Source organism: Oryx dammah, unplaced genomic scaffold (genome assembly GCF_014754425.2).
Source record: "Oryx dammah isolate SB20612 unplaced genomic scaffold, SCBI_Odam_1.1 HiC_scaffold_1, whole genome shotgun sequence".
In the NCBI taxonomy this organism is placed as follows: domain Eukaryota; kingdom Metazoa; phylum Chordata; class Mammalia; order Artiodactyla; family Bovidae; genus Oryx; species Oryx dammah.
The window spans coordinates 54906807-54920999 of NW_024070185.1; the positions used below are offsets into that span (position 1 = coordinate 54906807).

Below are 14193 nucleotides of genomic sequence, written 5' to 3' on the forward strand. Positions count from 1 at the left end.
GTATGTCTTTCATAAACTCCTTCCCGTAAACAGAGCACATTCTAAAGCTCCATGCCAAGGAACATGACATCATTTCCAAAGTGGGCTGCTGCCCATGACGTTCCCCGAGACAGGCCCTGCTCTCCCCTGCTCACTGCCAACATCTCCCGCCTCCTGGGACCCAAGTTGCATCAGAACAGCCTCACTTGTCATCTGTTCCCTGAATTCAGTGCCTTAAGAATAGAGGTGTCTATTGAGGGAGGTGCTTGAACTTAAGTGAACCAAATGCTGTTACAAGTAGAGGGTTTTCCCTGGAAATGACTTGGAAATGGAGCTGCTGATAGGCACTAACAGGTGGTCCTCTGGGGCAGTCACACAGGAGGCTTTTTTAGGTTCTGATTCCGTTGGGAGTTATTGGGATTTGTTATTGTCAAGTCTGATGGAACTTTATCCAAAAGTTTTTATTCTTTTTGGTGGCTCATATGCCATTTCACCATGTAGGCTTAAAGCATTGTAATGCCTTAAAACTTCATAATTTTATCTTACTGATTTCATTAGTAAGTCACTTGATTGGAGTGAGGTGATTTATAGGTTAAAATCTTATCACAGGCTTCTGAATCACCTGAATTACAAGGTAATTTCAGTTTGCAAAGTGACTGGAGGTGCAGATAGTATACTGGGTATTGGTAATCTTATTTAATTCTCTGAGAAGTATAGGTAGCATTCACTCCATTTTAAAGATAGAGACTGTCATTACTGATGTCATACCGCAGGTAGCAAAGAGCTGACTTGATAATTGATCAGAGACTTAGCTCTATGGCTCTAAAAGTTAAGTTCTTTCCACCATATTCAGTAAATTTGGCCTGTTTGCAAATCATAAGTAGCACTGAAAATGTTTTATTTCTCATCTCACTACAGTGATCAGTTAAGTAACATTTTTCAATTCTCCTTTTTCTTGTCTTGTCTCCTTCTCTGTCTTAGGGCATACTCCTTCCACGTTACCGCAGACGGTCAGATGCAGCCTGTCCCCTTCCCCCCGGATGCCCTTATCGGCCCTGGCATTCCCCGACACGCTCGCCAGATCAACACCCTGAACCATGGGGAGGTGGTGTGTGCAGTGACCATCAGCAACCCCACACGACATGTGTACACGGGTGGGAAGGGCTGCGTCAAGGTCTGGGACATCAGTCACCCTGGCAACAAGAGCCCCGTCTCTCAGCTCGACTGTCTGGTGAGTGGACATGAATGAACATGCTTTAAGCCTTCATTCACAAAATAGGCTGGGTGTACCAACAGCATGCAGATTGATCCCAAGTGGGTGGCTGTCTTCAGTGGTTTGTGGTTTTTAACTTGGCCGCTGTCTTCTTTCAGTTACTCAAGGTAGATTCATCTGGTTCTTCATATGTGGCATGTACTCCAGTACAGTTTTCATTCATCCTGCCCAGTTCCTGGGACAGGCAGTTTACTTGTTTTCCTGTCTGATTAAAAAAGTTTAAGAAAACTAAGACAGGACTTCCTTGGAAGTCCAGTGGTTAGGACTCTGCACTAGAGGAATGGGTTCAGTCCCTGGTTGGAGAACTAAAATTCCATATGCCACTTTGTGGTAGCCAAAAAAAAATGACTAAGAGCCCTTGGTGGTTTCTGTGAGAGTGCACTCAAGTATCAAAATCTGTCACTTTTGAAGACAAGTAACTTAATACTTTGTGTGATAAAACACTAGCTACCCCCTTATCTGTCTCATGGGTATTTGTCCTTCAGTTACTTAAGAAATTTCAGTTTGATTTTATTCCTTGGATAAACAGAATTTTTGCAGCAGGACAGAGCTAGATCAGTTTACCGTAGTTACAGACGACTCCCATAACCTCATGAGCTGAGGACTTGTCTTTTTCCTGTCACTTAACAGACCTTGATCAAGCCTTGCCTCAGGTTGGGTCTGCTTAATCAAGCCCACAATGTCCCTTGGCCAGGTAATTCAGGGCCTCGCGATCAGAAGGGACTGCAAGGTATCTAAGTCCTTGTCACTTTCTTGGCGTTAGAGAAGCAGTGCCTTTCAGCAGCCAGATCACTGTACCCAGTTCCCAGGCCTGGCTGCTCCAGAGTGGTAAGAGCTGCTGAGTCTGTGGGTGCAAATGACTCTGGCGGCTGGTTGACGTGCTGGTGGTGGGAGTGGGTCTAGATCTTTGTATTTTCATGCTAATTAAGATTAAATATCTCAGTACTAAATTTTGTAGATCAAGTTTAAGTACTTCCTTAATTTCATGTAATTTGCTAGCATTAATCCACTTTATCATTGTCATAAGTGAAAATGGCTCATTAAAGCCAGGAGGGAACACAATACTTTTATGGATTTCTGCTCTCATGTTAATGCTGTTTTCCTTTCCTCATGAGTAACCTCTTGATGGGTTTTGTCTCTACAGAACAGGGATAACTACATCCGTTCCTGCCGATTGCTCCCTGATGGTCGTACCCTAATTGTGGGAGGGGAAGCCAGTACCCTGTCCATCTGGGACCTGGCGGCTCCCACCCCGCGCATCAAGGCAGAGCTGACGTCCTCGGCCCCCGCCTGCTACGCCCTGGCCATCAGCCCCGACTCCAAGGTCTGCTTCTCCTGCTGCAGCGACGGCAACATCGCTGTGTGGGACCTGCACAACCAGACGCTGGTGAGGTGGGTCAGCAGGGTCCCGCGCCAGGGCCGAGGACTTAACTGTGCTGTGCCAGGGGGCTGTGTGTGTGTGTATTTTCAAAAAGATGAAAGACAGCTATCTTACTCAAAATTGTTAAGAGGAGAGAGCCATTTTAAGATGCCGTAAAATCTTGTTTTCTGCACCATTTGAACTTTATTGGATGAGGGCTTCTTTTTTTCTTTTTTTTGAATTATACTAAGCACATTCAATTTACATTTTAAAATATGAGGTCGGTTTTACATAATTAATACATGTAAGGTGTCCATGGCCTCATGAGCTCATTAGACACCTGTAATTTGCCATCTGTGCTAACAAACCATCCTTGTTGATAGACACTCATTGAGAAGGTTCACCGTGTGTGGCTCTCTCCTTGGTGCCATGTGTATTGACACAGTCTTTCTTTTTGACAAATAATCATTGAGCTTCTACACTGGGCCCAGGCATTGTGTCCGGTGTACCTCACCCTGAAATGGTGTAGATGATCTGTAGTCCCACCTTTCAGGACGAATAGAAGTAATTGTATTTGTGTAGAAATGAGGTGATATGGGATTGGCATTGATAGGAAAAACCCTGAAGCACATGAGATCTTCAGGTGTCAACACCTGAGAGAGCGGGAGACAAGAAGTGTGAACCGCTAAAGGGTCTGCGGAGATTGTAAGGGAGCCCGGCAACAGGGTGAAGGAGAAGAGACCCCTGCTGTCCACCTGTAACTTATTTTGCAGGATGTAACTCTATAAATGATTTCAAAAACAAAGTAGTCATCACTTTGTTCCCTTTAGGGTAAGGCTCTTATGAGGAACTGCTTCTAATCCCCACCCCCAGCACCCGTTTCTTACACATTCTACCTGCTCCTGGGGCAGCCTCCTATGCCGCATTGTTGCTCAATGCAGAATTTGTCCTGCCCCTTCCTTTGCCCCTCCCCAGAGCTTTCAGAAGGGAAAGATCTCCTACATCCTCCTCCCTTCTCTCCTTCCTTCTCTCCTTCCTTCATATCCCAAGGATAGAGTAGGTCTCAGGTCATATCTTTGATTAATTCATATTCATGTAGCAGTGTTCTCTTGTTTCAAATGGACATCTTTTTCCTATCAGTTATTTCAGTCATGTTTTAGCATATGAGTAATTTGAAGAGTACTTCCTAAGTTTTCATAAATAAAAAGTGCAGGAGATTCAGCATCTCAATTAAACTTTAATCTCTCTATGTATATGCTTTGTTATTATTTTGAATAATAGAAAACCTAATAAACCGAAAGGAAATATACCAATCTGGCCTGCAGTGAAACTGATGACTGAGGAATTCTAAACTAAGTTCACCTAAAAACTTTAAAAGTTCAAGGACTTTTCTCCATGTTGGCATCTTCAGGCAATTCCAGGGCCACACGGATGGGGCCAGCTGCATTGACATCTCTAACGATGGCACCAAGCTCTGGACAGGCGGCTTGGACAACACGGTCCGGTCCTGGGACCTGCGTGAGGGGCGGCAGCTGCAGCAGCACGACTTCACCTCCCAGGTGTGTGCTTGGGCACGTGCCATCTTAGAGACTGGATTGTGTGAGATATATGAGAGACTTGAGCAACAATTCGTTTACCGTGTGACCAGGTGGCACGAGTGGTAGAGAACCTGCCTGCTGATGCAAGAGACATAAGAGATGCGGGTTCGATGCCTGGTCGGGAAGATCCCCTGGAGGGAGGACATGGCAAACCCACTCCAGTATTCTTGCCTGGAAAATCCAATGGACAAAGGAGCTTGGTGGGCTACAGTCCATAGGGTTGCAAAGAATCAGACACGACTGAAATGACTTAGCACATACACATGACTTTGTGAGATACATCAGAGACTTCAACAGCAATTCCTTAACCATGTGACAGTCACTTTTGATGCTAAATTAGTTAAAAATTTTATTATTGTCAAAATACAATGGTATATATTTTATTGACAGATTTTTTTTTAATCTCATTTATTACAAGCTTTTTGCAAACTTCTTTTATTTCAATAAGGATTACTCTGTAGACCTTTGAATTTCTCACAATTGATTAGTAAGTTGGATTGTGGACATCTGACTCATTACTTGGGGTTACACGTTTGCCTTTGATTTCTTCCTGCACCGATAACATTGTCTCTTTTTTTTTTAACTTTTATTTATTTTTTATTTTTTAATATAAATTTATTTATTTTAATTAGAGGTTAATTACTTTACAATATTGTATTGGTTTTGCCATACATCAACATGAATCCGCCACAGGTATACATGTGTTCCCCATCCTGAGCCCCACTCCCTCCTCCCTCCCCGTACCACCCCTCTGGGTCGTCCCAAGTGCACCAGCCCCAAGCACCCAGTACCATGCATCTTGGTTTCTTCCATCATTTAAGCAGTATCCCCAGAGGAAGCGGTGCCTCGCCTCCCTGTTAAAGGAAGGACATCCTCTGTAGCCACCATCACTGTCACCTGTCTCCATTCTAGATCTTTTCTCTGGGCTACTGCCCAACCGGAGAGTGGCTGGCCGTGGGGATGGAAAACAGCAACGTGGAGGTGCTGCATGTCACCAAGCCCGACAAGTACCAGCTCCACCTGCACGAGAGCTGCGTGCTGTCGCTCAAGTTCGCCCACTGTGGTGAGCAAGCCCCCGTGTCCACCATCTGCCCATCTGCCTTCCTGCTGCTTCGTTTCAAGTCAGATCTTCAGTTCATGGATATGTCCCTCCTCAGAATTCTCTTCCTTTCTCACACATGCCTACTTCCCTAATACTGTGTCATTTTCTGGTATCTATCTACTTCATCCCTGTCCCAAGTATAAATAACTCACTTATACAGTGTGAGAGTGGGCTTTATCTTTCCAGTGAAAAGAAACTCTTACTTGTCTCAGATTAAGTAAGTTTTCTGTGTATCATTGATGCTCTGTAACACAAATCTTAGGACTCTTGACAAAGTAATAGACACTGCCTTTTTTGAAACCCTATTTCTTTAGGTAAATGGTTTGTAAGCACGGGAAAGGACAACCTTCTGAATGCCTGGAGAACACCTTATGGGGCCAGTATATTCCAGGTAATGCTTCACATATGTAGCCTTCACTCCCAGTATGTTCACTGCATGGTGCTCAGTGCTGTGTGGTTCTCTCTCCTGTTTAATGTTAGAATAAAAGTTTCATGTCTTCTCTGAAATTTTATGTTTTGCACTGTGACTTTTAAAAATTTTGTGTAAAATTTGAGCATTTTGCTTGAATACTAATTAGCATATTATCAATATTTCTGTCCCCTCTACACCAAAAAGAGTGCTATAGGAAACTGATAAATTTGGACTAATTTTGTAAATTTTTATTCTTATTAACTCAGTGGTACTTTGTGTAGTTTGTGGAATTATTTGTAGGGTACTGGATTGTTGGCATGATACACACACACACGTCTCATCTCTCTTGCTAGTATGTGAGAATTCCATAAGCAAGTCAAAGATTTCCTTTTTAACCTTATGTATTTGGGATGCTCTTTCCTAGGTGGTTTTAGGAATAGCATAATAGATTTGCAGCCTTCTTGACCATGTGGTATTAAGTCATCATATAGAGGCGATTAATTCATTTGAATCTAAAGTGGCATATATTGAGTGAAAGTACTGTGCAAGATAATAACACAAAAATAGCATATTCTTGTTGTCTTGAAGTTTATAATGTAACAGAGTGGTTTTTGTATCATAACTTTTGGATGGTCCCAACCGGCACTTTTTTAAAAAACGTATTTATTTTTGGCTATGCTGGGATCTTTGTTGCTGTGTGCGGACTTTCTCTAGTTGCAGTGTGCAGGCTTCTCATTGTGGTGGCTTCTTTTGTTGAGGAGCATGGGATCTAGGCTCGTGGGCTTGGTAGTTGCGACTTTGGGGCTCTAGAGTGGGCTCAGTAGTTGTTGTACATGGGTTTTGTTGCCCCGAAGCATGTAGAGTCTTCCTGGACCAGAGATCGAACTCATGTTCCTGCATGAGCAGGCGGATTCTTAACCACGGGACTACCAGGGAAGTCCCCAACCAGCACTTTTTTGAAATATGAAAATATATCTTTTTGTAATAAGTGTGTTATATCTTGTATCTGCTGGTTTGGGAAATAAAATGTATTTAATACAGGTTGCAAACTAAAAGTTTGAGAAATGCTGGTAGTAGGTTAGCATCTACATGTCAAACATTTATTTTTTTTAACTATTTAAAGCCCCAGTAAAATCTTGTGGGATTTGTTTATTTAGCACAGTTAAAAGTTAAGTGTGAATGCTTTGCAATTGGTGTAGTTGAATGTGGTACTGGAACTCTATGAGGGGTACATTTTTCCTCCTAACTATTGAACTCACTCCCACTTGTACATTTACATTCTGTTTTTACATGAGGGTCAACTAGGATTTATATTAGAAATAGTTTTGCATTCCTTGTCTCAAAAAAATAGTCTTTTCAGTGCAGTTCCCCCTTATTCAACCTCATCTGAACTCTGAGACTGCCCTCTGAGGTGGCAGATGGGTAAAATAGGGCCAGACAGGTTAAGTGATGTGTCTGATGTTCTGCGGCTCCATCTACACCCAAGCCATCTGAGTGACCCCGACGGTTTTCATACCGAGAACACTGCCCTTAGCTGCAGACCAGGATTTGAAGTAAAGCCTTCCTTCATTAGCAGGGGGGGGTTGTACCGAGGACTTGCCTGGCGCTCAGGGTCCCCGTCTCCGCACCCCCCCAACCTCTCCCACCCCCAGTACAAGAGCCTCCAGACCAACAGAGTGAAATGTCAGTGGGAATGCACCTGGCGCAGCCGTTTTAAGAATATGCCTTAAAGAGACTTAAGGGACTACATTTTCTCCTTGGGCTCCTACTTTAGTCAAGGGAACATGCTCTGCTTCTTTTTGCTCTGAGTCCTCCAGTCCTGCCTCTCAATATTCATAGGTTTTTCTTTCCGTCTTTAACGTGTTTGTGTGTCTCTTTCCCAGTCCAAAGAATCCTCATCGGTGCTCAGCTGTGACATTTCTGTGGATGACAAATACATTGTCACTGGCTCTGGGGATAAGAAGGCCACGGTTTATGAAGTTATTTATTAAGGACAAATCTTCATGCGGAATGGACTCCTTCTCCTTGTAGCACTTTTTTCTCTCATCCTTCTGTTCCCCCGCATCCAAAACCAAGGATTTCCTATTACTCATTGCAGTTGTGGAGTCAGCCCCTCCTCCCCCACTTCCTCCATGCTATTGAATTGTGAATACTCATTAAGAACCTGTGATATCAAAATCTTCAGCTATCTACTTGGAAGATCATGGATAACCCTACTTAACAGTGAAAGGAATCTTTAATTATGTATTATATCTGTAATATATTTATTTTGTTTAAAGAAGGCTTTCTAACAATGACTGACTAAATAAAGCTGTCTGTTCCTGCATTGGTAATGAAGATGCGTTGTACTTGATACCCATCCCCCCCTTTTTTTTGGCAAAGGAGGGGAAAGGAAGGTTTAAAATAACGGATTAAAAATGTCATTAAATGTAGACTAATGACTGTATAGAGATGTGAAATGTATAATTACATATGGAAGCAATATGTTGCTGTGTTGTTAGATTTTTTTGTTTTTGTTTTTACATATTTTTAAAAATGTTTGGAAATTTAAACAATTATAATGTGACAGACCACATCATATTCATTTGAGTCTATTCGGACAACTTTAACAAATATATCTATAGCTTTAGACTATATTCGATAAAAGTACTTGGACTTTTTCTTTTTTTTTCCTTTTTTTTGACTTGTTGACAAGTGTCTTTGTAATATGTTTTTAATTCCTTTTTTATTGTATTATAGACAAATGAACAAATTAAATTTGGCCTCAAAGGGAGAACTTAATCCCTTCTGGATATTTTTGCCACATTTCTTTGCAAAGGGAGATGTATGCCTTTGGGCAGTTTTGTCTACGATAAATTAGGGGCTATTTTTTGGCATGTTCTTTGGGAATGGCACAGATCCAGGGGAGGAGTCCTCCCACTGTGCAGGTCACGTCTTTTACAAGACAAGGACAGCAGAGGAGGATTTGCAAGGGCCTCCCTCTGAAAACCAGGAAGAATGGACTCTCACCTGGGATGAGGACTTGCTTGCTTTACCTCCAGTTCTTTCCATGTCTTAGTTGGATGTCCCTGAAATGGACACAGGCTGTGCCATTGTGCCGGAAACATTGTTGTTATCTTTTATGTTGTTGTTGTTGTGTTAAACTATGATATGTGACTTCTTTTTTTAATTATTATTATTTTGTTCGAATGCTTTAAAAAAATCTTTTAAGTCTGTGGATCTGCTGATGTACAGTGCCTTTGCTGCTATGGATCAAAATCAAGAGAACTGTGTAGATAAACTTTATTGTGTAAGTAGAAAATTACTTAATTTCATACTAGAAATGGATGGATGCTGCAAGTTGAAACGGACTGTCCATTGACGTTCCTAGTGTGGTAGCAGAAAACAAAATGGTGTCTTAAGTGCTTAGTGTTTGATGTCATTAACAGTTTCGTAAAACTCGACAGTGTAGAAAGATTTTGATACTAAACTGTGCATTGTACATAGTTCTAATGCATTGTATTGACCACCAGTACTTCTATAATGGTAGATTGTTTGTGCATTCAGACTTTTAAGCATTAAACATAAGTAACTTCTAGTATGCTTATTTCTAATTCTTTGTTTTGCTGGCTTTAGTTTTTTTTTTTTTTTACTATGCCACTCCTTACATATATTAAGACCTATTAGTTTTATTCAAGGGAGTTGTTGTTTAAAAGTCATGTGGGCTTTTTATTGTTGCTCTTTTAATTCTGTTTTTGTTTTTACTTGAGAAGAGCTAGAAGGGAGAGTGGATAGAAGTTACTGATGACAGGTGGCTACCAAATATTTATTGATTGCCTCTTTAGTTTGTCAAAAAGTTGGCTCGTTACTCAAAAGTCTTGATATCTTCAAGCTGTACTATGCTGTGCTGTTCAGTATGGTTACCACTAGTTAGCCATTTGCGGCTATTTAACTCTAACTTCATTAAAATTAAAAATTCAATTTGTCCGTCATACTAACTACATTTCAGATGTTCAGCTTGCCACATGTGCCTAATGGCTGTCATGTTGGACTCTATAAATTTGTAGGACATTTCCATCATCACAGGAAGCTCTGTGAGACCAACGGTGCTTTAGAGTTAGCACATGCATACTATTTCCAGCCTTTGTGAAACATTTCCAGCATGATACACTGAAGTCTTTGAAAGCTTAAGATCCCTTGGGCTGCTCCTGGTTGAGTGTGTGAAGCTTCAGCATAAGAAAGCACTTAAAGAATTCTAAACTTTGGTACTCAAAAACCTATCATTTTATAGATCCACTGGGTAGAAAGAAGGCTGAAGATTGGGAACCTCATGGTGGTCTGGAGTGTCTCAGTGATTTAGCTGTATGAGGTATTGAGTGGTTAGGTGCTAAGAATTCAGCAGTGTTCATCGTGGAAATAACACTTCAAATGTGAGTGGTATGAGTGCTGCTATATCAGATATGATAATGTTCTAAAGTATTCTTAATTATGTTTATCCTTATTAAAATTTCTTTAAAAGTAATAGCGATTTTTTTGAGTAAAAGAAAAATCATTTTGGCACAAATAGTATGACACTTGCCTACTGTGTTGACACTTGCAGAAAAAAGTGCTTGCTTCAAGGAGTTAGAATTCTTATTTGGTGCCTGGTAGGTCCATCTGTGGTGCCCTTCAATTTTTCTCTTTATAGAGAGCCAAAGCACTTGCCCTTATACTGGATTAAAAATTGAGATGAATGCATAATCAATCCTAGTTTTTAAAAATAAATGGGCATCTTTTTTCTCATTGCTGAGGTTTTTATCAGATTAGATTTTTATGTCTCTGATACCAGTCTCAGGCCTAGATTGATTGCACAGCAGTCTTGATGTTATTGATATTTTAATTACTTGGTCTCCCATAGTTTTTACTCCACATATGGTCTTGCAGAGTCTGAAGAATGACAAAGATAGAATCACCCTGAACCAAGGAAAACTTAGTTTGAATGAAAGAAGAAAATGGTGTATAGGACTGGAAGGTTGACTTACATAGAACTACTTAGAAATAAAGAAAATCCCAGATTGAAGACCTTTCAAGACTGGCAGGTCAAACATAAAGTGATAGATGCTAGCCTCTTCAGGTTTATGCAGATAAACACCTCCCTTGTGGGCTGCTACTTTTCTGGCTTTGTAACCAGTGAGCTGCGAAAGATCTCTCTTATCTGGGAATGGTGTGCACTGAAACTAACCACAGGCTTATAACACCTGCAAGTGGTTGGTATTCTACAGCCATGGGATAGCTGGAAACCGAGTTTCAAGCTGTCTCATAACCAGAAAATCCTGGGACCCCACAGCCATGAGCAGGAGATGCTGATGGCACATTCAGAAGGCAGTGTTCTGGACAGAGGCACAGGACACAGCTAGACTTGGAGTAGCTAGACAACCAGCAATGCCCTCTGCTGCCAAGACAGCCGGTTTTGTATCCTCAGTGGAACACTCTTAGACTGGCAGCATATAACTTCAGGGATTTGTCAACTGATATTTTCGCCAGTTGTAAGGAAATATGTACTGGAATTCCTTGCCTGGCATTAAATAAGCAGTTAAAAAATTATAAAGATGTGGGTACCAAAAGAAATTATCTTGACATTCTTGGGTGTACATTTCTATAGCTACCAGCTCCTGGGTAACCTATAAAGTGATGTCAGCAGTGAGCCTAGGGTCCGACCACCCCTCAGTTTCCCACTGGGGCATCAGCAGAAAAAGTAGTCTTGCCACCATCCGTGTTTTTTGTTTGTTTTGAACTAATTGCATTTATCTGCCTTTTGGTTCAAGCTTCCAATCAGAGCTGACAGTGGAAATACTTTTGTTTTTAACAACCCAAGCACATCAGAAAGCCTCTCATGTGTCGGAACATTGTAACACCAGTGCTGTTCTGGTGGTAGGAACTAACTTTCCTTACAAGCTTATGTGAACATTGTATTTTAGTCTTGTTTGGTTTTTGGCAGTGAGTGACAGAATTTTTTGGGTCCTAGGTAGGAACTAGCAGTGGAGCTGAGCTCTCATTTACTTCTCCCCAGGGAAGGAAATTCTCTGCTGGGATCTTAGCTATTTGGCCCACAGGGAAAGAGAGTTCCCACAGGGCTGCCTTCAGTCCAGAGGAAAAGCATGAGCAAGTGTTTTCACTAAAGTCACTCTGGTTGATCTCACAGCAGGCCTAGACAGGCTGGATGCTGAATTTACACAAAAGGGCACAGAGCTTCAGAGGAGAAAAGTGATTTTCCCAAACTCTGTCTTCTGAAGAAGATAAGTCAGTGTGAACCCCAAGGCTCTGGGCTTGCAGCTGGGGCCACCACCTGGTGGGGCAGGTGGGAAGGAGGATGGAAAGGGTGTCTTCAGATGCTCTCACCTTGCTGCTCTTTGTCCCGTTTCACATGAGTTAACCAGCCTGGAGACTTCTGCATCACAGCCCATCTTTAAAACTCCTGGAGCCAATCACAGATTGTTGAGTTCCTGCATGTGAGTAGTCACTATGCACATGAGGCAAAGACCCACCGTGGACTAGTAGATTTACCCATGGCTGACCCCGATATCTTACTGCCTCAGGTAGGAAGCCCCAACCATCGCCACTGCCCCCACCCCAGTTAGACTTCACATTGTGGTTTGATGAAAATATTTGGAACTAAAAAGTTTTCTGTTCTTTTAACAGAAGATTTAAACTCACATAAAAGGGATGATTGATTTGAATTGGGTGCAGCAAATAAACACACATACTAAAGGTACATATGAGATGTTTGAGTTTTGGGAATTTAGGCAGTAATGTTTTTGATTCTGTTTAGGTGGAGCCCAAGCTAATTCCCAGTGGTTTCTAGTGACCCATCGTTTCTCCCCGGACCTAGGTAGTACTTGGCCATTTCTCAGCCTTTACTCAGTGCCCCCACCACATCTTCTAAAAGAAGCTACCATAGGTGGTACCCTGGCCGTGTTTTGTGTGGTGGAAAGAATGAGCCGAGTTAGATATTTTTGTTCTTCCAGGAGGCTGGGAAGTAGCAGGAGAATGAGTTGGTGGTGGGAATTATGTCAGAGAAAACTGTCAGGGCGAACACGTGCCCTTCCTCTTTGTGGACCAGCAGCACATGGACAGGGCAAGACCCCATCAGGAACCACCTTGAGGAATGGAGTGAGATCCCCGACACCATGCATCGAGCACAGAGTCTTCCTTAAAACAGCTTCCCGTTATCTGAAGAACTTCAGTCAGACACCTCTGTGCCCCAAAGAGTTCCTCTTCAGTACTACTCACCTTGTTGTTTACGGATCAAGTCTTAGCATCATGCATCCAAGTCAGAGAAGCCTGGTGCTGCCAAGAACAAAGCACCACCCCCAAAGCCTGTTCACCTTTCCCAGATGACTGAAAACAACATTTACAGGATTTGTTGAAGTCATCTATTAAGCTGTGCTCTTCAGTCTCCTGCAGACCCGCATAGCCCAGGTAGACACACGGTGTTAATGAAATGTGATTTCAGATTTTATGGCCTGGCCAGGAAGTTAACAGGGTTTCTGGGCTGATGGTCAGTCAACACTACTGCTTGCACGTATTTAGGTCTCAAGTTCTCCTGTCAACAAGAACAGCCTCCTGGGCGCAAGGTGGCGGTTGTGAAAGCTGCTCTGAGAGGACAGAGGCCTGGATTCACAGACACCTGTTCCTGAGCGAGTCTTAAAAGCAAACCATAAAGTGCCCCTAGGGAGAATTTTAGAGTGTTCAAGCTGCCTAAAATGGAAGGATTTACCTCCAGCCCCTGAAGGGCAGTGAGTGTGTGTTCACATCAAGGGGCTCAGGCCCAGGTGATTGCCCTGGACCGACACCAGCTTTGCAGACTTCCTCATGTGCAGGCAGCCTTGAGCCAGGAGCACCAAACCGACTTGAGTTCAACACCAACAGGCTTGTGGCAGACGGCATCTCCACCCCATGGCCTTTTGTGTTCTTTTGAATATGTCTTTTTTTAGCAGAAGATTTGTTTTCACATGAGTTACAACAGCATTATGGTATCTTTTTCCTAATACATGCTAATAGATTTGTGAAATTCATGCAAACCTGGAACCTAGATCCCAGACCTGCAAGAGTGAATAAGATAAGGCAAGTTGGTGTTGTTCAAGCTTATAAAGGTTTTATTTTTTTTCTGTTCCTTTGTTGAGATATAATTGACACGTAACTTTGTAAGTTGACAGTGTATAATGTAGTGTTTTGATACAAATATTAATGTTGCAAAATGATTACCACAATAAGGTTCGTTAACAAACCCACCACTTCAGTAACTATGTGTAGTGAGAATATTTAAGATTTACTCTCACAGCAGCTTTCAAGTATACAATTCAGTACTGTTCCATAGGGTCACCATTCTGAATATTAGAGTCCAGAACGTACTGTAACTAGAGGTTTGCTTCCTTTGGCCAGTGTCTCCCCTATTTTCCCCCTAGTCCCTCTTGCCTTATCCCCAATTCCCTGGAGACCACTATTCTATGC

The 14193-nt window shown here is 42.2% G+C and overlaps 1 protein-coding gene across 5 annotated transcripts in view; it reads left to right on the forward strand.

Moving 5' to 3' along the window:
- TLE4 (TLE family member 4, transcriptional corepressor) overlaps window positions 1-9304 on the forward strand; it is a 156860-nt gene extending 147556 nt beyond the window's left edge. For all 5 annotated transcript variants that reach the window (XM_040258301.1, XM_040258384.1, XM_040258601.1 and 2 more), the window contains 6 exons: window positions 961-1210; window positions 2397-2644; window positions 4024-4171; window positions 5123-5273; window positions 5627-5703; window positions 7608-9304. In XM_040258301.1, coding sequence (XP_040114235.1) covers window positions 961-1210; window positions 2397-2644; window positions 4024-4171; window positions 5123-5273; window positions 5627-5703; window positions 7608-7715 — 982 coding nt within the window. In that variant the 3' untranslated portion in view covers window positions 7716-9304. The remainder of the gene's footprint in view (window positions 1-960; window positions 1211-2396; window positions 2645-4023; window positions 4172-5122; window positions 5274-5626; window positions 5704-7607) is intronic.
- The last annotated feature ends 4889 nt before the right edge of the window (window positions 9305-14193 follow it).